Genomic DNA, 22,524 nt, shown 5'->3' on the forward strand with positions numbered 1-22,524 from the left:
CATTGGAAGGGAAAATATCCGGTGTGATGTGGATGAGAATAGACAGGAAAGTCTGGATGTGTAGAGACAGCACAACAGTGCTGCGGGCAGAGTTGTGCCTTAGGGGTGGTTTCCTGTGTTTCTTTTCTTTCTTTCTTTTCCTTTGTGCCCCTTGGGTTGTCCAGTCTCTTTCAATCAATAACCCACATACAGTAATATGTAAATAGTACTGTTAAAATTGATATGCCATAGAAGTGCAGTCTTGTGCATTTTCAATAAGGTAACTGTCATCCAAACTGTAGCCTAAGTTTACATCAGGTAATACTGTCAAAGTACACAGTTACATTGACAACATGCCTAAACATTTAGACGACCTTGTTCGTGAACAATGACTCATTCTGATGACACTGACATGATCATTGGCATGAATATTTACTTTTGAGAGATGTACTAAGGATTTTTAGTGACTGACTAGCTTCAGAAACATATCTATTGTATATTGCAGTTTGTACAAATTGTTCTGAGAAATGCACTTATTATTTTGCACATGTTAGGGATGATGTGAAAAATGCACCAAAGCGACTGAGAAAAACTATAACCTCTCTAGAGTAGGGGGCAGCATTTGGAATTTTGGATGAAAAGCATGCCCAAATTAAACGGCCTAGATTTGGATAGAAAACACTCTAAAGTTTCCAAAACTGTTAAAATAGTGTCTGTGAGTATAACAGAACTGATTTAGCAGGCGAAAACCTGAGAAAAATCCATTCAGGAAGTCGTTTTTTTTGTTGGTTTTGTAGTTTTCTATTCAATGCCATTACAGTATCCATTGACTTAGGACTCCATTTGAAATCGTTTCAGGCTTGTATTCTTATAAATGAGGGAATAAGACCAGTCTGAACGAGTGGACCCTAACGTGACGCAGAGTTTTTTCAGGCGCATGTGCATTTCTTGTTTACCTTTTATATTGACGACGTTATTGTCCGTTTGAAATATTATAGATCATTTAGGCTAAAAAACAACCTGAGGATTGAATATAAACATCGTTTGACATGTTTCTAAATATGACACTGTCGTTGGTTTAACAAGAAGTTCATCTTTAAACCTATCTAAAATATGTTTTGTTTTCTGAATTTTTATAATGAGCATTTCTGTAATTGAATTTGGCGCTCTACAACCTCACTGGATGTTGGCCAGATGGGACGCTAGCGTCCCACATACCCTAGAGAGGTTAAAAGATCTTACTCACATTGGCTACGAGAGCGAGATCACACAGTCGTCCAGAACAGGTGGTGCTCTCATGCATGGTTCAGCGTTGCTTGTCTCGAAGCACCCACAAATGCTGATGCTGCAGACACTCAAATAGTCTAAAGAAGGCCAGTTGTATCGCTTCTTTAATCAGAACAACAGTTTTCAGAAGTGCTAACATAATTGCAAAAGGGTTTTCTAATGATCAATTAGCCTTTTAAAATGATCAACTTGGATTAGCTAACTCACTGTGCCATTGGAACACAGGAGTGATGGTTGCTGTTAATGGGCCTCTGTACGCCTATGTATATATTCCATTTAAAAAAAATGCCGTTTCCAGCTACAATAGTCATTTAGAACATTAACAATGTCTACACTGTATTTCAGATCAATTTGATGTTATTTTAATGGAAAATTGCTTTTCTTTCAAAAACAGGGACATTTCTAAGTGACCCCAAACTTTTGAACAGTAGTGTACATATCCATTCCGACCAATCAGTGAAGAGGTAGAAGTTGACTCCTGGAGTTTATCTCATACTATCAGGCTCTGAACACACCAATCAACTCCAGTTTGTGTTTCTTGGGAGAAGGCTTCTTCTGATTACCACACAGAGAGGAATGTCTAGTATTGACAGCAGAAGTAGCGTACCTGCTGGACCATTCTCGGTAAAGGTCATCGGTACTGCTGGAATCAGTAGTGGCGCTGATAACAAGGCCTATATATGGCCAGCATTGCACATATATAGACTTTCATTACCTGAGTATAACAATGACTCAACAGAAGATTCATCATTATGAAAGCTCTGTTGTTTTATCACTGGGGCTTTCCAGAACCCATTACAAGACCCAAGATGTTAACTTTCCCCATACAACACCATCTTTAACCAAGCCTTAACTAGATCTTACTATGCCTGACCAAATTCCTAGGCAGAACATGTTCAGAACAAATCTGATGTGATAAACAAGCAACACCATAAGGACATTGTTGTTGATCAGGATGTGGCCTTGATGTACTTCAATTGTATTCATCAGTTGTGTAAAGTACTTAAGTAAAAATACTTTAAAGTACTACTGGTCACGGCCACACTCCCTGCACTCCATTTTACAGCGCCTCTGGAGCAATTAGGGTTAAGTGCCTTGCTCAAGGGCACAGCGAGATGTGTCACCTTGTTGGTTCTGGTATTCGAACTAGCGACTTTTCGGTTACTGCCCAAAGCTCTAACCTTGATGTCCAACAATACATCAACTGTGACTAGACCTAACAAAAAGGAGAATTAGAGCTACATTTGGGTGTGTGAGTTTAACTCATATGGCTCAGTTGGAGTCAGCACTTTCTCTTTTGTTTGTTTGTCATCGTCTCAGTTCCTTACAGGCTGTGAACAATAAAGCTAGCTCTGTCAAATCCTTATTTTGAGAGTTCTATTGAGGTTACATTTTCTACAGTATCTCCTTTTACCTCAAAAAGTATATTTATGTGATGTATGAACTGTCTTTGTTGCCCCTCACGCCACTCTCTCTACCGCCCACTCATAATCCTTCCTACTGCACCCCAGCTCTATCCCCAAGCCCTGACATGTCCCTGGGAACAGCAGTATCTCCTGTCTTGTTTTGCACTGATCCCTCTTACCCTGGGGAGTTATTGTTTTGAGGAAATAACAGATGTTAACAGTTACAGTGCCTTCAGAAAGTATTCATACCCCTTGATTTATTCCACATCGACTGAGGTACTTTACAGATCATTTTAAGTGTGGGGAACATAGATGTGTTTAACGTCATTTAAAAGTCACGTTAAACACTATTATTGCACGCTGAGTGAGTCCATGCAACTTATTATGTGACTTGTGAAGCACCTTTTTACTCCTGAACCTATTTAGGCTTGCCATAACAAAGGGGTTGAATACTTACTGACTCAAGATATTTCAGTTTTTAATTGTTAATTAATTTGTACACATTTTGAAAATCATTATTACACTTTTACATTATGGGGTATTGAGTGTATGCCAAAAATCTAAATGTAAGGCTGTAACACAACAAAATGTGTAAAAAGAAAAGGGATGTGAATACTTTCTGAAGGTAAATGACGGATCCTAGTTGGATTGTGAATAGTGAACAGTATTATTCACGTGATTCTGATAGAAGATGTTCCATGGGTCATGGGTTCAACATCATTCATGTAGACGACTTGGAGACAGTGCCTTTCAAATGCATTTCATTGGTGACCATCATGCATTGAAATAGCCCAGTGTAAATGAATGAAGACTGATGGTGTGTGGAGAGGGTCCATACAGTGGCAAGGGGTAGTCTGTTGATACTGTAATTCCATGATTTAAAAAATAAACTGATTCAAATACATTGAAGATCAACGGAGCTGCCTGACAAGGATAGCATATTTACAGATTCTTGGCGCCAGCAGTAGATTATAGTTGGCCAAAGAATTGTTCTCTGAGACATTTAACATTTAATTGTATTTCCAAAACGGATTACATAAAACACACCTGGAAAAGTCAAAGACCAAGAAGGAAATGTATAAACAAACTGAATGAGCCACAATCACATCTAAGAGTTCTTTAAAGGGGTTTCCTTGTTTCAAATAGCCTACAGTTTTTTTCATAGAAGCACAAACTATTTTCGTTGACGTACATCATAAACTATATATTGCACAATCACCATATAGCCAACAACAACGCAAAGAGATGAGAACTTCGAACGCAGAGTGGCACATCGCGTGGAACGAACCATGAGCTGAGCCACACATCCTCACATGCGCGCGCTCTCCCAGCTACAGGCGCGCGGCCACCAGGACAGTATAAAAAGCCCCGCGAACTGTCCCTAGAGCACGGAAGGAACTGGATTTCTTAGGTGAGTGAGGAATGGGGACAACTAATTGGCACCATATAGACTACAAACGCGTCATGAGTGAAATACCTTATTTTTAGTAGAAATATAAAGCATCATGTTAAAGTAGACTAGATTTGATACCGAGGTAGAGACTACTTATAAATTATTGCATTAGGTTAGACTACTGTAGCCGACACATTAGGCTTCTTTTCATATTTTTACTGCAGTGTGCAGATTAATCAGACCAAATGTATGGTAAAACTGTTAAGAAGAGATGTGTTGTAGTGGAAACTACAATACCGTATTAGTTTATAGCACAATGACTGGATTTAAAGTTGAATCTAAAACGTTTAATTGCAATGAACTAGTTTAGTTTCTATTCTTAAAGAGCTCAGTGAGTACAGTTATGGACATTTAGCGTCTATGAAATGTTATTTTTCACAGTAGTATTCTACTTCATTCAACAACAAAAAAATTCAGCCAATATCCCAATGATTTAACATTGTATTTTTGTATATTGTTGTATTTGTTTTCTATAGCTTTGATACACAACCACTGTCTGACTTCGTCTATGTCTGTTTTCATAGGTGTATCTGTTTGTCAATCAATCATGAAGGCTGTGGCAATAATCCTTGCTCTGGCAGTCATCTCTGGTAAACCTGGGTTTACACTGTTCCCTTTTGACACTGTTATCAATATATACAGTGCCTTGCAAAAGTATTCATACCCCTTGGATTTCTTCAAATTTTATTGTGTTAGAAAGTGGGACTTAAATGGATTTAATTGTAATTCATTACAATTAACGACTATATTTTAGTTATAAATGTTTTATTCATCTTTTAAAAAATGTTAGAATTTTTCTTCCACTTTGACATTACAGAGTATTTTGAGTAGATTGTTGACAAAAAATGAAAATTAAATAAATTTTAATCCCACATTGTAACACAATAAAATGTGAAGAAATCCAGTGCAAGGCACTGTATATACAGTATATATATTTAGTATTAGTCAACTGTATATACAGTATATATATATATAGTATTAGTCAACTGTATATACAGTATATATATTTAATATTAGTCAACTGTATATGCAGTATATATATATATATTTAGTATTAGTCAACTGTATATACAGTATATATATATTTAGTATTAGTCAACTGTATATACAGTATATATTTAGTATTAGTCAACGTATATATATATATTTAATATTAGTCAACTGTATATGCAGTATATATATTTAGTATTAGTCAACTGTATATACAGTATATATATTTAGTATTTGTCAACGTATATACAGTATATATATATATATATATTTAGTATTAGTCAACTGTATATACAGTATATATATATTTAGTATTAGTCAACTGTATATACAGTATATATATTTAGTATTAGTCAACTGTATATACAGTATATATATTTAGTATTTGTCAACGTATATACAGTATATATATATATATATATTTAGTATTAGTCAACTGTATATACAGTATATATATATTTAGTATTAGTCAACTGTATATACAGTATATATATTTAGTATTAGTCAACTGTATATGCAGTATATATATTTAGTATTAGTCAACTGTATATGCAGTATATATATTTAGTATTAGTCAACTGTATGTACATGAATGCATTTACTGACTCCTTGCTGAAATCAGTCTTTAAGATCAACTCTTCCAATACTGTAACACTTCTATAATTAGGCTTCATACTGTACCAAGGCTCCACACTCTCTCATTACCAGACTGGATTTAACCCCCCTGATGGTGTATATTATTGACACCTCACCTCAGAGCTCTCTATCTCCCCCTGCAGGCTGCCATGCCCGCGCTGTGCGCCAGGCAGAGGCCCTCCCGAACCTCTGGGAGGAGAACGTTGAGCGCTTCTGGACCTATGTGTCTGAGATCAACAGCAGAGCCGACGGATTGGTGGAAAACCTCAAGGCCTCCCAGCTCAGCAGAGAACTTGAGTGAGTGGCACATTGTAACACAATTTCATTCTGAAGTGATATAGGCTCATATGCTTTACTTCATCACTCTCCATTCTAGCCTTGTGCTGTGTGACTGTCTCTGACCATGCCTCCCTGCTTTCCCCTCTCTCCCCCATCCTCCCTGCTGTGTCCCTGACCATGCCTCCCCTCTTTCTCCTCTCTCCCTCATCCTCTCCCCTGTGTCTCCCTATTTCCCAGACGATGTCTCCCCTGTACCCCTGTGTCTCCCGATTTCCCAGACGATGTCTCCCCCATCCTCCCCCCTGTACCCCTGTGTCCCTGACCATGCCTCCCCTTTCCTCCCCCCTGTACCCCTGTGTCCCCTTACGTCACTGGCAATGTCTCCCTCTACCTACTTTGTGACCATCTCTAAATATGCCTCCCTCTCCGCAGCACCCTGATCACTGACACCGTGGCTGAGCTGACCGTGTACAGGGAGGACATCCAGACCAAGTTGGGGCCCTACTCCCAGGACACAGCCGCCCTGCTGGGCCAGGACCTGCAGCTTCTGACCACCAAGCTCCAGACCGACATGGTTGATGCCAAGGAGCGCAGCACACAGTACCTGGGAGAGCTCAAGACTATGATGGAGCAGAATGCTGATGATGTCCACAACCGCGCCAACACCTACACCCGCAAACTGAAGAAACGCCTTAACAAGGACACCGAGGAGATCCGCAAGTAAGTATAGATGGCAACAGCCAATGTACTGTAACAGCTTGCTTTCCAACATAGAATTTCAAAATTCAGTTTTAATGTCTTCCAAGTGATGCAAACCCCCTCTGCCTCTCCCTCCCCCAGGACCGTGGCCACCTACCTGGGTGAGATCCAGTCCCGTACCTCCCAGAACATGGATCTCGTGAAGGAGCGTGTGGAGCCCTTCGTGAGTCAGGCCCACGACACCGCCGGCCAGAGGCTGAGCAGCTTCACTGACCTACTGAAGAACCAGGCCCAGGACCTGAGCCAGCAGGTCTCCACCCAGGCTGAAGGCATGCGCGAGCAGCTGGAGGCCACCGCCGAGGACCTGCGCACCACCCTGGAAGGCAAGATCGATGAGCTCAGCAGCCTGATCGCCCCCTACGCCGCCAAGATCCGTGAGCAGCTCCAGACCGCCATGGACAAGGTCAAGGAGACCGCTGTCTAAATGGACCCAGGGGAGGGAGGGGTTTGGAAGCACTGTGCCACCATTCACCTAGCTACCACAGAGAGGAGGAGGGAGTTAAATGAAACTGATGCTGTTCTCACTGTTGGCACTGTGTTTTGGTTGAGGGGGGTTGATAGAGAGAGAGGGGTGAGGATGGCAGAGCTTTGAAGGGGTCTTGAGCAGACAAACACAGTCCTTTATGTCTGTTCAGGCCTCAGAAAGGCATTTACTGTTTAAATCACTTCAATCACTCTCTCGCTGTATTATCTCCTCATCTCAGAACACAAGAGCCACACTCAATACTGCCTTTCTTAAACACACAAGAGGCCATTGTTTTTAACCTGCTTTGCTTGTCTTCCTCATTATACGTCCTCTAGATGTCTCCTCCAAATTGTTCTACTAATTTGCATCAGGTTTCTAAGGCTGCTGTACGGGATACAAGTGGGGTTGAAACAGTATCTAACAATCGTGAGCCAAATTGTCTCCGGCCCATTCCAGCGCTGTCCCTGTCCTTCATTTCAATAACTGCACTGAATTAAGACTGGGCTTTTCTCCAGCACTAGCATCAGTCTGTCCAGAACCAAAGAAAGAACCACTCCGTTCCTTGCTTGTCTATGATTCTGTATCTACACCTGCTTTGTAGGCTCTGTATTTGTTGTGATTCATATAGGAGTGTATTTACTATGACTGTGATATGACGTGAATATGACAATGAAACTAAAAGGTATACTTCACAGGGTCCATATATTACCTGTCTGTATTAATTCAGTTTGGCCAGAGTGTCTCTGCCACTTCACAATGTAACACGCCCTGCTGCTCACCATAGCACACTGTTCGTCTGGCTGACTGGCTGTCTGGCTGACTGCAGTGTGCTACCCAGCGCTGCGGAAATAAAATATGTAAAGAGTTGCTCAATTGTCAGTGTGTTCTTTTCTTGTCAAATCTTTATCAACTTTTTTCAACTTTGAAATTTCTTTATTGTTAGTTACAATGACAACTGAGGTAGTTACAGTAATATAGATGGATCTTCATCTTACAATCTATGGTTGATGAACACACAAAATCAAGACATTCCTATGCTTATAAATTCCCTCTATCATGCATCATGTTCTGATAACAATGATAAGCTGGACCAGGTCAGTTACAGCTGGGGTTGGAGAGAAAACATAGAGGATGGTAGCTCTCCGGGAACAGGGTTGGAGAGAAAACATAGAGGAGGGTAGCTCTCCGGGAACAGGGTTGGAGAGAACATAGAGGAGGGTAAGCTCTCCGGGAACAGGGTTGGAGCGAGAACCTACATGAGGGTAGCTCTCCGGGAACAGGGTTGGAGCGAGAACCTACAGGAGGGTAGCTCTCCGGGAACAGGGTTGGAGAGAAAACATAGAGGAGGGTAGCTCTCCGGGAACAGGGTTGGAGAGAAAACATAGAGGAGGGTAGCTCTCCGGGAACAGGGTTGGAGAGAAAACATAGAGGAGGGTAGCTCTCCGGGAACAGGGTTGGAGAGAACATAGAGGAGGGTAGCTCTCCGGGAACAGGGTTGGAGAGAAAACATAGAGGAGGGTAGCTCTCCGGGAACAGGGTTGGTTTTTTTTTCTGACCCCTGACATACAGTAATTCAGTGTTAGTCTTTATAAACCACAAACAGCGTAAGTTGAATTGAGATCTACGTTAGGTTATAATGTCATGTAACATCACATCTGGAGGCTCCAGGAATAGGTTGGACAGAATGTCCTCATCATGTCATGCTCCTTCTTCTTTTCCCATCCCCAGATCCCATGTCTTTAACCCCGAAATACCAACCCTAAACCCCCTGTAGGCAGTTCTCTACTACCTGTACACTCATAAACACACACAGGTTCTTTATAATACACTTTCTTCAGGCTGTTGTTATGTACGTTTATAGGGACAACACAAGGGATATGTCTGATGATTTTCAGTAAGGCCTTTTTCAGGGTACCTATCCTTCTCCCTAACCCACATCCCTCTTTCACCTTTTCTTTTAGGACCCTCCCGCACCACCCATACACCCCTCTCATCACACACTGTCAATTCCTCTCCTAATCTGTACAGATGGTGCTTGATTGACCAAACACTAAAGGGCCTTCCACCCCCTCCTGCAGGTCTTTCTTTCTCTTTTGTCCCCTTTCCGCCCTCCTTCCGTACCTCCCTCCCTCTCTCCCTGCTTCCCGGGTCCTGGCTTGTCGGGATCTGCTCTCACATTCCTTTCTCATTATCCCAGCAGGTTTCAGGAACCATGTTTGTGTTTTCATCTACTATGTTAATAGTTATTCCACCCTCCTCTCCTGTCTAAGATACACAGATCTGCACGAAGGTACACACACACACACACACACACACACACACACACACACACACACACACACACACACACACACACACACACACATACACACACACACACACACACACACACATATAGATACACAAATCCTATGATAATTGCTTTTGATGGCTCTACAGTTAGTTTTTCAATTTTGCAATTTGACTTGTAATATCGCTGACCCTGCTGCTATCTTGGACCCAGTCTGTGTTGCAAAATAGATTTTAACCAAGAGATTTTAGGTTTGACCTTGATAAATCAGGTTTAAAAGAGCATGTAAACACCAGAAACACACAGTAATAGTAAGGCATTCTGGCAGACCAAACAAAACATGGAGTTTTGCCTCTGAAGTTTGCCTCTGAAGTGTAGGATAGTGGCCAGCAAGTAAACATTTAGGCTGGAAGCCAGGCAGTGGAGGCAACCACTTATCTCTCTTCTCTGTTCCACCAATCCCCTACTGAAAAAAGCACTTACAGTCGAAGTCGGAAGTTTACATACACCTTATCCAAATACATTTCAGCTCAGTTTTTCACAATTCCTGACATTTAATCCCAGTAAAGATTCCATGTCTTAGGTCAGTTAGGATCACCACTTTATTTTAAGAATGTGAAATGTCAGAATAATAGTAAAGAGAATGATTTATCTCAGCTTTAATTTATTGTATCACATTCCCAGTGGGTCAGAAGTTTACATACACTCCATTAGTATTTGGTAACATTGCCTTTAAATTGTTTAACTTGGGTCAAATGTTTCGGGTAGCCTTCCACAAGCTTCCCACACAGTAAGTTGGGTGAATTTTGGCCCGTTCCTCCGGACAGAGCTGGTGTAAGTCAGGTTTGTAGGCCTCCTTGCTCACACATGCTTTTTCAGTTCTGACCACATATTTTCTATGGGATGGACGTCAGGGTGTTGTGATGGCCACTCAAATATCTTGACTTTGTTGTCCTTAAGCCATTTCGCCACAACTTTGGAAATATGCTTGGAGTCATTGTCCATTTGGAAGATCCATTTGCGACCAAGCTTTAACTTCCTGACTGATGTCTTGAGATGTTGCTTCAATTTATCCACATAATTGTCCCTCCTCATGATGCCATCTATTTTGTGAAGTGCACCAGTCCCTCCTGCAGCAAAGCACCCCCACAACATGATGTTGCCACCCCAGTGCTTCACAATTGGGATGGTGTTCTTCGGCTTCCAAGTCTCCCCCTTTTTCCTCCAAACATAATGATGGTCATTATGGCCAAACAGTTCTATTTTTGTTTCATCCGACCAGAGGACATTTCTCCAAAAAGTATGATCTTTGTCCACATGTGCAGTTGCAAACCTTAGTCTGTCTTTTTAATAGCGGTTTTGGAGCAGTGGCATCTTCCTTGCTGAGCGGCCTTTCAGGTTATGTCGATATAGGACTTGTTTTACTGTGGATATAGATACTTTTGTACCTGTTTTCTTCAGCATCTTCACATGGTCCTTTGCTGTTGTTCTGGGATTGATTTGCACTTTTCAAACCAAAGTACGTTAATCTCTAGGAGACAGAACGTGTCTCCTTCCTGAGCGGTATGACGGCTGCGTGGTCCCATGGTGTTTATACTTGCGTACTATTGTTTGTACAGATGAACGTGGTACCTTCAGGAGTTTAGAAATTGCTCTTCTTTTGATTTTCCCATGATGTCAAGCAAAGATGCACTGAGTTTGAAGGTAGGCCTTGAAATACATCCACAGGTACACCTCCAATTGACTCAAATGATGTCAATTAGAAGCTTCTAAAGCCATGACATAACTTTCTGGAATTTTCCAAGTTGTTTAAAGGCACAGTCAACTTAGTGTATGTAAACTTCTGACCCACTGGAATTGTGATACAGTGAATTGTAAGTTAAATAATCTGTCTGTAAAGATTTGTTGGAAAAATGACTTGTGTCATGCACAAAGTAGATGTCCCAACCTGCCTTGCAAAAACTATAGTTTGTTAACAAGAAATTTGTGGAGTGGTTGAAAAATGAATTTTAATGACTCCAACCTAAGTGTATTTAAACTTCCGACAGTCAACTGTACACCTACAGTACTTTAGTGTTGTTGTTCATGGTAGTTTTAATAAACTAAACCAAGTTCATTTTCACTGTATACAATAGCACTATGGGCATCTTTATTCTCGAAGTTGAAGCACCGTTTCGTGATTAAGTCTATAAATATGAACACAAGCTTCTTAATGATCTACATTAAAATGTGCTCCCTTTTAACCAGGAAAAAAAACGGTCGAAAAAATGATCCATGCAAGCAATAACTGTGTCTAGTAAACCACCTCTACTCAACCCTAACCTTAAAAAGTAGCATACCATTTCAAGTATGTGACCTTGTTTTCAATGAGAAGTCAAGAAGAGCAACAATGACTACAATGACCTCTCCCCTAAATCAGGTCACACTCCTAATAACAACCTCTGTGTTGAAGTGAACTGTTATTGAGTCCCAGTTTGTTTCTGTTCCTCCTATACTGGAAGGTCGTGTTTGGGTGAAGTGTCCTACACTATAGTAAACCCTGTATGTATTTGTAACGGTCTGGCCAAGGAGAAAACAGCAAAACCACAAGCATTCTGCCAGTCAGCACTTTTTCTCACATACTATACTGCTCCTGGGTGTCTCTGGCTCCGGCTGAAGCAACAAAGGGCTCCAACTAGCAGGTGTTGGCAGAGCAAAACCGACAGTAACCCCCGACAACTCCCCCACAGAGATTTTACCTCTTACTACCCTTCCTCCTCCCTCTTCCCCCATCTTGGTGCTGGAACACAAACCATTCACCACAGGAGCCCTTTGGCAAAAGAAGGGGGAAAAACAGTCTTTTATCAGACGGCTTGTTATTTCAATTCATGAGCGAGCGAGACATGCACGTTCACGCCTCATGCATCACACAAAGACACTCTACCACAGGTGAGGAATGGGTACTGTGTGATTAAGAGGTGCAAGACAATGGTCATCTGTGCATCATAACAGGGTTTCATATGGCTAAAGCCATCAGCACCGAATGGGCACCCTGCCGTGGGCAGCAAGGGGCTGGGTGTAAAGAGGGAAGTGCTGCAATGAGGAAAATATACATACCCCTCCAGCACTAAGGAGAGGTTACTATAGTTCAACAAACTGTAGTCCACTACCCCTGTATGCTCCAACACAGAGAAGGACCTTCTAGACTTACTATTTTAAGAATAGTGCAAATAAAGCCATAAGACTTTGCCAGACTTTGTAGTTCTTGGACTTGGAGTTACGTACTGGCTATTCCAGTACAGTAGAGGCTTGTTGACCCCAGCTTCTCTCTCTTGGAGACAGCATGGCGGAGCACTAATATAATGGACTTCTATCAGATTTACATAACAGTGGACAAATAGGATGCTGTGCATTCTGTATCACATGATAACACTGATCACACAGATCTGTGTGTGAGGTCAGTGAAGGGTAATGGCACTGAAAGTAGATCAGAGGGGAAGAAGTGCACATGTTATATTTTATATTGTGAAATTGAAAGGTGTCAACAAGGATTTCATCACACAGCGTTCATCTATTCAGAGAAGTCAGAACAGGGATGACTTCAAGGAAGGGAGGAGGGAAGGATGGAATGGGGCCCAAATACTTGTTTGCCAAAAAGACTAAGGGCTGGATTCAATCCGTATTGCCAGAAGATCTGCTTTAAAATGCAAAGGTCATTGAATGCAGTCAACGCAACGATGGGAACACTACCTTTCATTATCTGTCGCAGATCTTCAGTGCTATGGATTGAATACAGCCCTAAACAGACTGGTCTGGTGGACTCAGAGACAGATCTGCACTGTCAATGCCGTGCTGTTTAGTGATGCCACTGCAGAACTGTATCAATATCTAAGTAGTAGTAGAAGTATCTTGTGACCTAGTTTAATGGACATAGTCCACTTTAGGTCTGTATCTCTGTGCACTCACAGTCTGATGATTTACAATGGATATTTTATGACAAATGAATATCACATTATAAAACCTAAGGCAGGATGAACCCCCCCCCCCCCCCCCCCCCCCCCAGATCAGACTGTGAATTACAGATCTAGTCAAATAAATACATTCCCACAAAATCTGATTAAATATGTGATCATGTATGGTTTGAAACAAGACAGGACATGGACCATACCTCAGCTGGGCTCTCCGAAAAAGGGAGATGGGGGAGGGTTGGTTAATCTGGAGGAGAAGGTGGGAGTAGGCCACTCTTGGCGTGCTCTTCATTGTGCGATGCGGGGTCACCATAGGTCAGAATTGGTGACTACTGATTACGTCAGCGTCCTGGGATATATAGAGGGACTCCAGTCAGTCTGTCAGACACACTGGGGTTATTTTCTCTCTGAGACGGAAAACAGGTAAGATTAACCTACTTTTCACTGGCATTTCTAGAGTCTTCCTTTCATTGTTATTACTTCAAATGTCTATCTTTGTATGTTTTTGTTCTTATCTGAGCAAACACATAGGTCGGTATATCTGAGACTTTTGTTCATCAGTTTATTTACTCCAAATAAATGCACGAGAATGTCGCCAATGTATTTGTTTATTTTATACCCCAAACTTTCTATAAATCTATACCAGTCTCTCAAAATCTGTTTGCGGTATTGTGGCGACATCTAGGTGTAGTTTATACAAGCGGGAAAGACATCCAGCCTATCTTCTGTTTCTGAACCCCATCCAATGCTCAGGACAGATATTAATAGAAACAATTGTTATGTTAGTTTACTAATTTAATCAAATGCAGGTCGAGTTTAATCTAAAATGTAAGGCTATCAAAGTCTTTTTTTCTTGCTGATGTAAAGTCACTTATTGAAGTTGTGTGTAGGCTAGAGAACGCAGAGGGAGCTGTCCACTGTTCTGACCGCACTAACAAAACAGCTGTTGATCATTTATTACAACAATAATAATTGTTTAGGATGGCTTACATTTCACTTGTTTAGCACAGCTCCTGATGAAACCCTGACGGCATAATGCTAGGATTTTGTTTGAACTCATAACTAACTCATCATGCAAACCTTTTTATGATGGAGCATATTAAAGGCAGGGTGTTTTGTTGCTAAATTTCCTTCCCTTGCAGCCAACAGTCAAGATGAAACTGTCCATTGCCATTGCCGTGTTGATGCTTGTGTTCGCTGCACACACAGGTTTGAAGCCCTACCCTATTAGGCAGCCATTACACTTTCACTCTATCTAATCATTTTATTGCTCATTCATCTCCCTCAATACTGGCGTCAATACTAACGCATTTTCACTGGTGACACGTGTGTGATGTTTCTCTCTCACACAAACACACAGATGCATGCATACACACATGCACATGTACATGCATGTACACAAACACACAGCCTCACACACACACAAATACACTTGATACTAGTCTATACAAATCCATTACTACTGAATGCATAAGTCTGGCCTCAAATACACATCAATACAAATTTATTATTATGAACACACATGTACCATCTATCTGTCTCTCTCTCTCTCTCTCTCTCTCTCTCTCTCTCTCTCTCTATGTCTGTCTCTCTCTCTCTCTCTCTCTCTCTCTCTCTCTACCTCTCTCTTCATGATGAAACCCTCAGTCTACTCATTTTCCTGACGATTTTCCCTTCTCTATTCATAATTCTAACACTCTCCCCTTCTGTTCATAGTTCTAACACTCTCCCCTTCTGTTCATAGTTCTAACACTCTGTCCTTCTGTTCATAGTTCTAACACTCTCCCCTTCTGTTCATAGTTCTACACTCTGTCCTTCTGTTCATAGTTCTAACACTCTCCCCTTCTGTTCATAGTTCTAACACTCTCCCCTTCTGTTCATAGTTCTAACACTCTCCCCTTCTGTTCATAGTTCTAACACTCTCCCCTTCTGTTCATAGTTCTAACACTCTGTCCTTCTGTTCATAGTTCTAACACTCTCCCCTTCTGTTCATAGTTCTAACACTCTCCCCTTCTGTTCATAGTTCTAACACTCTCCCCTTCTGTTCATAGTTCTACACTCTCCCCTTCTGTTCATAGTTCTAACACTCTGTCCTTCTGTTCATAGTTCTAACACTCTCCCCTTCTCTTCATAGTTCTAACACTCTGTCCTTCTGTTCATAGTTCTAACACTCTGTCCTTCTGTTCATAGTTCTAACACTCTGTCCTTCTGTTCATAGTTCTAACACTCTCCCCTTCTGTTCATAGTTCTAACACTCTGTCCTTCTGTTCATAGTTCTACACTCTCCCCTTCTGTTCATAGTTCTACACTCTCCCCTTCTGTTCATAGTTCTAACACTCTGTCCTTCTGTTCATAGTTCTACACTCTCCCCTTCTGTTCATAGTTCTAACACTCTGTCCTTCTGTTCATAGTTCTAACACTCTGTCCTTCTGTTCATAGTTCTAACACTCTGTCCTTCTGTTCATAGTTCTAACACTCTGTCCTTCTGTTCATAGTTCTACACTCTCCCCTTCTGTTCATAGTTCTACACTCTCCCCTTCTGTTCATAGTTCTACACTCTCCCCTTCTGTTCATAGTTCTAACACTCTGTCCTTCTGTTCATAGTTCTAACACTCTGTCCTTCTGTTCATAGTTCTAACACTCTCCCCTTCTGTTCATAGTTCTAACACTCTGTCCTTCTGTTCATAGTTCTAACACTCTGTCCTTCTGTTCATAGTTCTAACACTCTGTCCTTCTGTTCATAGTTCTACACTCTCCCCTTCTGTTCATAGTTCTAACACTCTGTCCTTCTGTTCATAGTTCTAACACTGTCCTTCTGTTCATAGATCTAACACTGTCCTTCTGTTCATAGTTCTAACACTCTCCCCTTCTGTTCATAGTTCTAACACTCTGTCCTTCTGTTCATAGTTCTACACTCTCCCCTTCTGTTCATAGTTCTAGCACTCTCCCCTTCTGTTCATAGTTCTAACACTCTGTCCTTCTGTTCATAGTTCTAACACTCTGTCCTTCTGTTCATAGTTCTAACACTCTGTCCTTCTGTTCATAGTTCTAACACTCTCCCCTTCTGTTCATAGTTCTAACACTCTGTCCTTCTGTTCATAGTTCTAACACTCTGTCCTTCTGTTCATAGTTCTACACTCTCCCCTTCTGTTCATAGTTCTAACACTCTGTCCTTCTGTTCATAGTTCTAACACTCTGTCCTTCTGTTCATAGTTCTAACACTCTGTCCTTCTGTTCATAGTTCTAACACTCTGTCCTTCTGTTCATAGTTCTAACACTCTCCCCTTCTGTTCATAGTTCTAACACTCTGTCCTTCTGTTCATAGTTCTAACACTCTCCCCTTCTGTTCATAGTTCTAACACTCTGTCCTTCTGTTCATAGTTCTAACACTCTGTCCTTCTGTTCATAGTTCTACACTCTCCCCTTCTGTTCATAGTTCTAACACTCTCCCCTTCTGTTCATAGTTCTAACACTCTGTCCTTCTGTTCATAGTTCTAACACTCTCCCCTTCTGTTCATAGTTCTAACACTCTGTCCTTCTGTTCATAGTTCTAACACTCTCCCCTTCTGTTCATAGTTCTAACACTCTGTCCTTCTGTTCATAGTTCTAACACTCTGTCCTTCTGTTCATAGTTCTAACACTCTGTCCTTCTGTTCATAGATCTAACACTCTCCCCTTCTGTTCATAGTTCTAACACTCTGTCCTTCTGTTCATAGTTCTAACACTCTCCCCTTCTGTTCATAGTTCTAACACTGTCCTTCTGTTCATAGTTCTACACTCCCCCCTTCTGTTCATAGTTCTACACTCTCCCCTTCTGTTCATAGTTCTACACTCTCCCGTTCTGTTCATAGTTCTAACACTCTCCCCTTCTGTTCATAGTTCTAACACTCTGTCCTTCTGTTCATAGTTCTAACACTCTGTCCTTCTGTTCATAGTTCTAACACTCTGTCCTTCTGTTCATAGTTCTAACACTCTGTCCTTCTGTTCATAGTTCTAACACTGTCCTTCTGTTCATAGTTCTACACTCTCCCCTTCTGTTCATAGTTCTACACTCTCCCCTTCTGTTCATAGTTCTAACACTCTGTCCTTCTGTTCATAGTTCTACACTCTCCCCTTCTGTTCATAGTTCTAACACTCTGTCCTTCTGTTCATAGTTCTACACTCTCCCCTTCTGTTCATAGTTCTACACTCTCCCCTTCTGTTCATAGTTCTAACACTGTCCTTCTGTTCATAGTTCTACACTCTCCCCTTCTGTTCATAGTTCTACACTCTCCCCTTCTGTTCATAGTTCTAACACTCTGTCCTTCTGTTCATAGTTCTACACTCTCCCCTTCTGTTCATAGTTCTAACACTCTGTCCTTCTGTTCATAGTTCTACACTCTCCCCTTCTGTTCATAGTTCTACACTCTCCCCTTCTGTTCATAGTTCTAACACTGTCCTTCTGTTCATAGTTCTACACTCTCCCGTTCTGTTCATAGTTCTAACACTCTGTCCTTCTGTTCATAGTTCTAACACTCTCCCCTTCTGTTCATAGTTCTAACACAATGTCCTTGTGTTCATAGTTCTAACACTCTCCCCTTCTGTTCATAGTTCTAACACTCTGTCCTTCTGTTCATAGTTCTAACACTCTGTCCTTCTGTTCATAGTTCTAACACTCTGTCCTTCTGTTCATAGTTCTAACACTGTCCTTCTGTTCATAGATCTAACACTGTCCTTCTGTTCATAGTTCTAACACTCTGTCCTTCTGTTCATAGTTCTAACACTCTGTTCTTCTGTTCATAGATCTAAGACTCTGTCCTTCTGTTCATAGTTCTAACCCTGCCTCCTTTCTCTCTCTCTACAGAGGCTCAGGAGGCTGAGAAGACAATTGAGGAGCGTTTCACCACCTTCGGCAATCAGATGAAGGAACTAACTGATGACCTGACCGTCAAGACCAAGGACATGTTTGAAAAGATTGGGGACAGCGAGTTCGCCACCAAGACCAAGTACATGCCCACACACACACACCCCAAAACATAACCCAACATTAAATTAATTGGAGATCTACATTAGTATGAAGTGAAATAATTAAAGACTGAAATGACTCACTGTGTGTCTGTCTCCCCGTCTCCAGGACCTGGTTCACTGAGCAGTTTGACAAGATGAAGGCCAAGGTTGACGAGACCTTCCCCAAGCAGTAGTAAGCCTGTACACCTTTGACCCTGCCTGTCTAAGACCCCCCACGCCCCCATCACTCTTCTTGCTCTGTCTTGCCTGGTGACGCGGTTGCTGTGACGCTGACATGTGCGTTGTGCCGACAGACACAAAGGTTATATTTCACCTCTCTCAAGAGACTGATGTCATCTCTGTGTACTTGTTATGGCTTGCTTTAAAAAACATGGCTTGCTTTAATAACCTGAAAAATAAAGATACCTTTGTGATAAAACTATATTTGTGGGTTGTTATATTCTGCATTTGATTTGCTACAGTAAGAAGTCAACCTGCTCATTTTTAAAGAGGTCAATAAATCCATGCAATGACAAGTTAGAAGTTATTCTGGACAATGAGTTTGATTGGCAAGGATTTTTATTTGACAAGTGTCTCTTCAACTAATAAATGGGGGGGCACATCAATCAATCAAATGTATTTATAAAGCCCTTTTTACATCAGCTGATGTCACAAAGTGCTTTACAGATACCCAGCCTAAAACCCCAAACAGCAAGCAACGCAGATGTAGAAGCACGACTTTATAAGGATATGAAAGACATGAAGACCTGTACACATAATACAGACAGTATGCATAACATGTATACTGTATCGTCTCTGTTTATGATGCATTGTGGGATAGGTATGGGATGTTAATGTGGTCAAAGTGAATGGTCAGCTGCCCAGTATGACACAGGGGTTAAAAACACCATGGCCAGAGAAAGAATCAGTGCATTCTGACTGAAAGATACTATACTTAAAAGCAGTCTGCAACACATGTAATTTCACATTTTGCCCAGACACTTCTCTAACTGAGATTCAGCAGTAAGACAAGTGTCTGTCAATAGACCCTTTCTTCCATTCAACATGTTGGTTGTGTGCAGCCTTGAAAAGTATCTCTGTGAACAATGTTCAATCTCTTGAAACCTCATGTTCTTGTGCTAAGATATGCTTCCCCTTAAAAAAGATACAAACTTGTGTCACAATCACAAATGGACTCTGGATTGATGCTGTTATTGAGCTCTCCTTAACAATGAACACTCTGTAATGCAACACAACCGACACACTTTGATGCTCTGGATATCTTGGATCACTCTGGATATCCACACGTCAATAGCTTTACTGAGAGACACTAACCAGGTCAAATTTCACAAGGCCCGGGCTAAAGGCAGTTAATGATTACTATGCTGTCCCTGTTTACTGGAATCTGCTCCTGTGTCTGCTCCTGTGTTTGACCAGAGGTCAAGGGTCAGACGTAGGGGGGTTAGAGGGGTCCAAGGGGCAAGATGGTCGTGCACCCCACCAGGGAATACTCATATTTTCACCCTATTTTCTGGTGGAGTGTCATGATAGTGGGCAGCTTTAATCTGCTCTCTGTACCCTCTTCTCACAACAACCAACTATTGTCCTGTGTCTGTCAACAGGACCAGAGGTGAAGAGGCGAATGGACAAAGGGCATCAATGGAAAAGCAATAGCAGGAAAACAAGATTTGAAAATGACATCCACAGTTGGTCATGTATCAGTGTGACATTCAGCATTATGCCTGAAACGGATGTGTTGCAGAGAGACAGAGAGAGAGAGAGAGAGAGAGAGAGAGAGAGAGAGAGAGAGAGAGAGAGAGAGAGAGAGAGAGAGAAGGGAGAGAGAGAGAGAAGAGAGAGAGAGAGAAGAGAGAGAGAGGGAGAGAGAGAGGTATTTTGAAGTGGACTCCTCTCTTGAGTTCTGCTGACTGAGACATTGGGTCTAGTTCAAAACAGTACTCTATTTCATTGACCTGCTGTCTTCTTAATGGAGCACAGAGATATAAAGACCTGGTCTGAATACTTACAAGCCAACATGTCCACTCGTCTTTATTAAAGGAACTTTGGGCAGCTATCCAGACAATCTTCAAATTGAAAAGATTATGAGAGATTAATGTAACCTTTTGGCAAATGCAAGGATGAAGGTTTAACATGAGAGGCTTTTTTAAATGTGTTGCTAAGAGTTAGTGTTTCTTTTGGGCAAAAGTTGATACTGCAGCAGCAGACACAAGTCATGTATCTTATTTCACAATATTTGTCAAGATATTTTGTGTTAACCATTTTTTTTAGGTAAAAATAAATTATTTGCCAATGACGTAAGATAATTTAGCTAGGCAAAAAAAATAATATATATATATATATATATAATCTAAAGGGAATTATCACGTTTCGGTTTTTGCAGAATACGCTGAAAAATCTTTTCTCAGAACTTAAATAAATAAAGAGCATCGAAACACTGGACTACTTACGACTGACTCACTGATCATCTAAGCCAATCCAATCAGTCCACCACTTCCCACCCAAAAACAGACCATCGGTCAGTGGTCACCAAAACAAGAACAAAGTACACATGCAACCAAGACAAAGCGCTGTGAGAAGTCCTCTAATTCAAATGAAGTGACTTGATTCCACCAAACAGATTGACAATACTGAGAACAAACACTAAGGTAAAACGCTCCCTAAAATGCTCTTTCACTTACTTTGAATTGTGTATTGACCAGCTGTTTTTATACTGGAGGCCAGCTGTTATGAGTGATACCGTTGATTACAGAAATATATATACATATCAGTGATATATCATTTGAATGTATGATTAGTTTTGTTTGGGGTGATGAAAAATGTAATGTACTGTTTATTGAATAATTTAATTATATGTAATATCAATTTTCTAAGTGAGATGTGTATTTTAGCCAAGTCTTCCGTCTCATTCTGTTTCTTTGACAGATGCCAGGGAAACTGAAGCTAGTTGCTCTCGTGTTGCTCATTCAAGGTGTGGCCGTGCATTTCATTTTTTTTTACTCTCTATCTAGTCTATCCTCCATTGAACTGTTGACATGGACTGGTAGTCTGTTACCTACTGTAACCTACTGTAACTTCTCTCCTCCATAGCATGTGTGTCCATAGTGGCCCAGATGCCAGCCCCAGAGGACTCTGACTCTGAGGGGGTTCTGCAGAGGGCAACAGAGACATACAGGTACAAACAGACACACAGTCACCATGGCCGACCATGCCGTTTTAAGGATACGGGTAAAAGGCGTGCGCTCAGTGGATGCTGCTTCCAACTGATTTATTCTTGTGTGTGTGTCTTACAGGGCAGCCAAAGTTAAAGCCCAGAGAATAAGAGAGGCAGTGCAGGCCTTTGCTGGTGCGTACTACGAGGACCACATCAAACCAGTGGCTGATCCCTACATGGACTGGGCCTCAGCCTCCACCAGTTCCTTCTGGGACAGAGTCAAGGAGAAGATCGACCAGTACAGACCCATCTAATGGCACCTGAATCTAAGGCAGACAAACACCCACCCAGCTCACTGCCAGCACATGTATTCATGCAAGGTGATTCTAGGGCTGATTCTATGTTCATATGCACTAGGGATTACAACTAGAAGAGCGCGTGAACAATGCTGTATGATTTGACCGGTGAATGAGTACACACATTTACTGGTGTTTCACTAACCTCAGCACAAGGGTTGTGATAGTATTAAAACTGCCATAGAGTGTATTAGTAATCATACCGTTTTGGCTCACATATTGCATCTGAGTAAGTCAATTAACTATTGTGAATCCCCAAAATGAATTCAAACTAAATAAAAAAATTTAAAAAACATTTAGTTGTACCATTATAGTGTTGTGCCTTTTCATTCAATTTCCCTTGACACGGTCTACACTCCTCACATTCATCAATCTCTGAACTGAATGAAGTAGAAAGCTGAGAGAGACTGAGAATAGATTTTAGAAAGGCAGAGAGAAAGCAACAGGGAATGACAAAGAGGGAGATAAAGAATGAGACAGAAAGAAAGAGACAGACGGACAGATAGACAGAGACATCA

The 22,524-nt window shown here is 41.3% G+C and overlaps 3 protein-coding genes across 3 annotated transcripts; all 3 read left to right on the forward strand.

The window, feature by feature from the left end:
* The first annotated feature begins 4,650 nt into the window (after positions 1–4,650).
* LOC110537922 (uncharacterized) lies at positions 4,651–8,122 on the forward strand. The gene is made up of 4 exons (XM_021624394.3): positions 4,651–4,715; positions 5,895–6,048; positions 6,463–6,750; positions 6,871–8,122. The coding sequence occupies exons 1-4, from the start codon at positions 4,673–4,675 to the stop codon at positions 7,211–7,213; spliced, it is 828 nt and encodes a 275-aa protein (XP_021480069.1). The 5' UTR covers positions 4,651–4,672; the 3' UTR covers positions 7,214–8,122.
* Positions 8,123–14,637: 6,515 nt separating this feature from the next.
* On the forward strand, positions 14,638–18,917 carry LOC110537939 (apolipoprotein C-I). Its single transcript, XM_021624419.3, has 3 exons — positions 14,638–14,701; positions 18,336–18,477; positions 18,606–18,917. The coding sequence occupies exons 1-3, from the start codon at positions 14,647–14,649 to the stop codon at positions 18,670–18,672; spliced, it is 264 nt and encodes an 87-aa protein (XP_021480094.1). The 5' UTR covers positions 14,638–14,646; the 3' UTR covers positions 18,673–18,917.
* Positions 18,918–20,879: 1,962 nt separating this feature from the next.
* Positions 20,880–22,206, forward strand: apoc4 (apolipoprotein C-IV). The gene is made up of 4 exons (XM_021624406.3): positions 20,880–21,144; positions 21,422–21,467; positions 21,587–21,671; positions 21,790–22,206. The coding sequence occupies exons 2-4, from the start codon at positions 21,422–21,424 to the stop codon at positions 21,962–21,964; spliced, it is 306 nt and encodes a 101-aa protein (XP_021480081.1). The 5' UTR covers positions 20,880–21,144; the 3' UTR covers positions 21,965–22,206.
* The last annotated feature ends 318 nt before the right edge of the window (positions 22,207–22,524 follow it).

This window comes from Oncorhynchus mykiss, chromosome 2 (assembly GCF_057628025.1).
Source record: "Oncorhynchus mykiss isolate SJ-2025 chromosome 2, ASM5762802v1, whole genome shotgun sequence".
Lineage (NCBI taxonomy): Eukaryota > Metazoa > Chordata > Actinopteri > Salmoniformes > Salmonidae > Oncorhynchus > Oncorhynchus mykiss.

Bases quoted from the DNA above. Each gene is read 5' to 3' on its own strand.
- apoc4 (XM_021624406.3), top strand. From the start codon at position 21,422: ATGCCAGGGAAACTGAAGCTAGTTGCTCTCGTGTTGCTCATTCAAG. The intron at 21,468-21,586 runs GTGTGGCCGTGC...TCTCCTCCATAG, and splicing joins TCTCGTGTTGCTCATTCAAG to CATGTGTGTCCATAGTGGCC. The intron at 21,672-21,789 runs GTACAAACAGAC...TGTGTCTTACAG, and splicing joins AGGGCAACAGAGACATACAG to GGCAGCCAAAGTTAAAGCCC.
- LOC110537939 (XM_021624419.3), top strand. From the start codon at position 14,647: ATGAAACTGTCCATTGCCATTGCCGTGTTGATGCTTGTGTTCGCTGCA. The intron at 14,702-18,335 runs GTTTGAAGCCCT...CTCTCTCTACAG, and splicing joins TGTGTTCGCTGCACACACAG to AGGCTCAGGAGGCTGAGAAG. The intron at 18,478-18,605 runs GTACATGCCCAC...CCCCGTCTCCAG, and splicing joins GAGTTCGCCACCAAGACCAA to GACCTGGTTCACTGAGCAGT.
- LOC110537922 (XM_021624394.3), top strand. From the start codon at position 4,673: ATGAAGGCTGTGGCAATAATCCTTGCTCTGGCAGTCATCTCTG. The intron at 4,716-5,894 runs GTAAACCTGGGT...CTCCCCCTGCAG, and splicing joins TGCTCTGGCAGTCATCTCTG to GCTGCCATGCCCGCGCTGTG. The intron at 6,049-6,462 runs GTGAGTGGCACA...CCCTCTCCGCAG, and splicing joins CAGCTCAGCAGAGAACTTGA to CACCCTGATCACTGACACCG.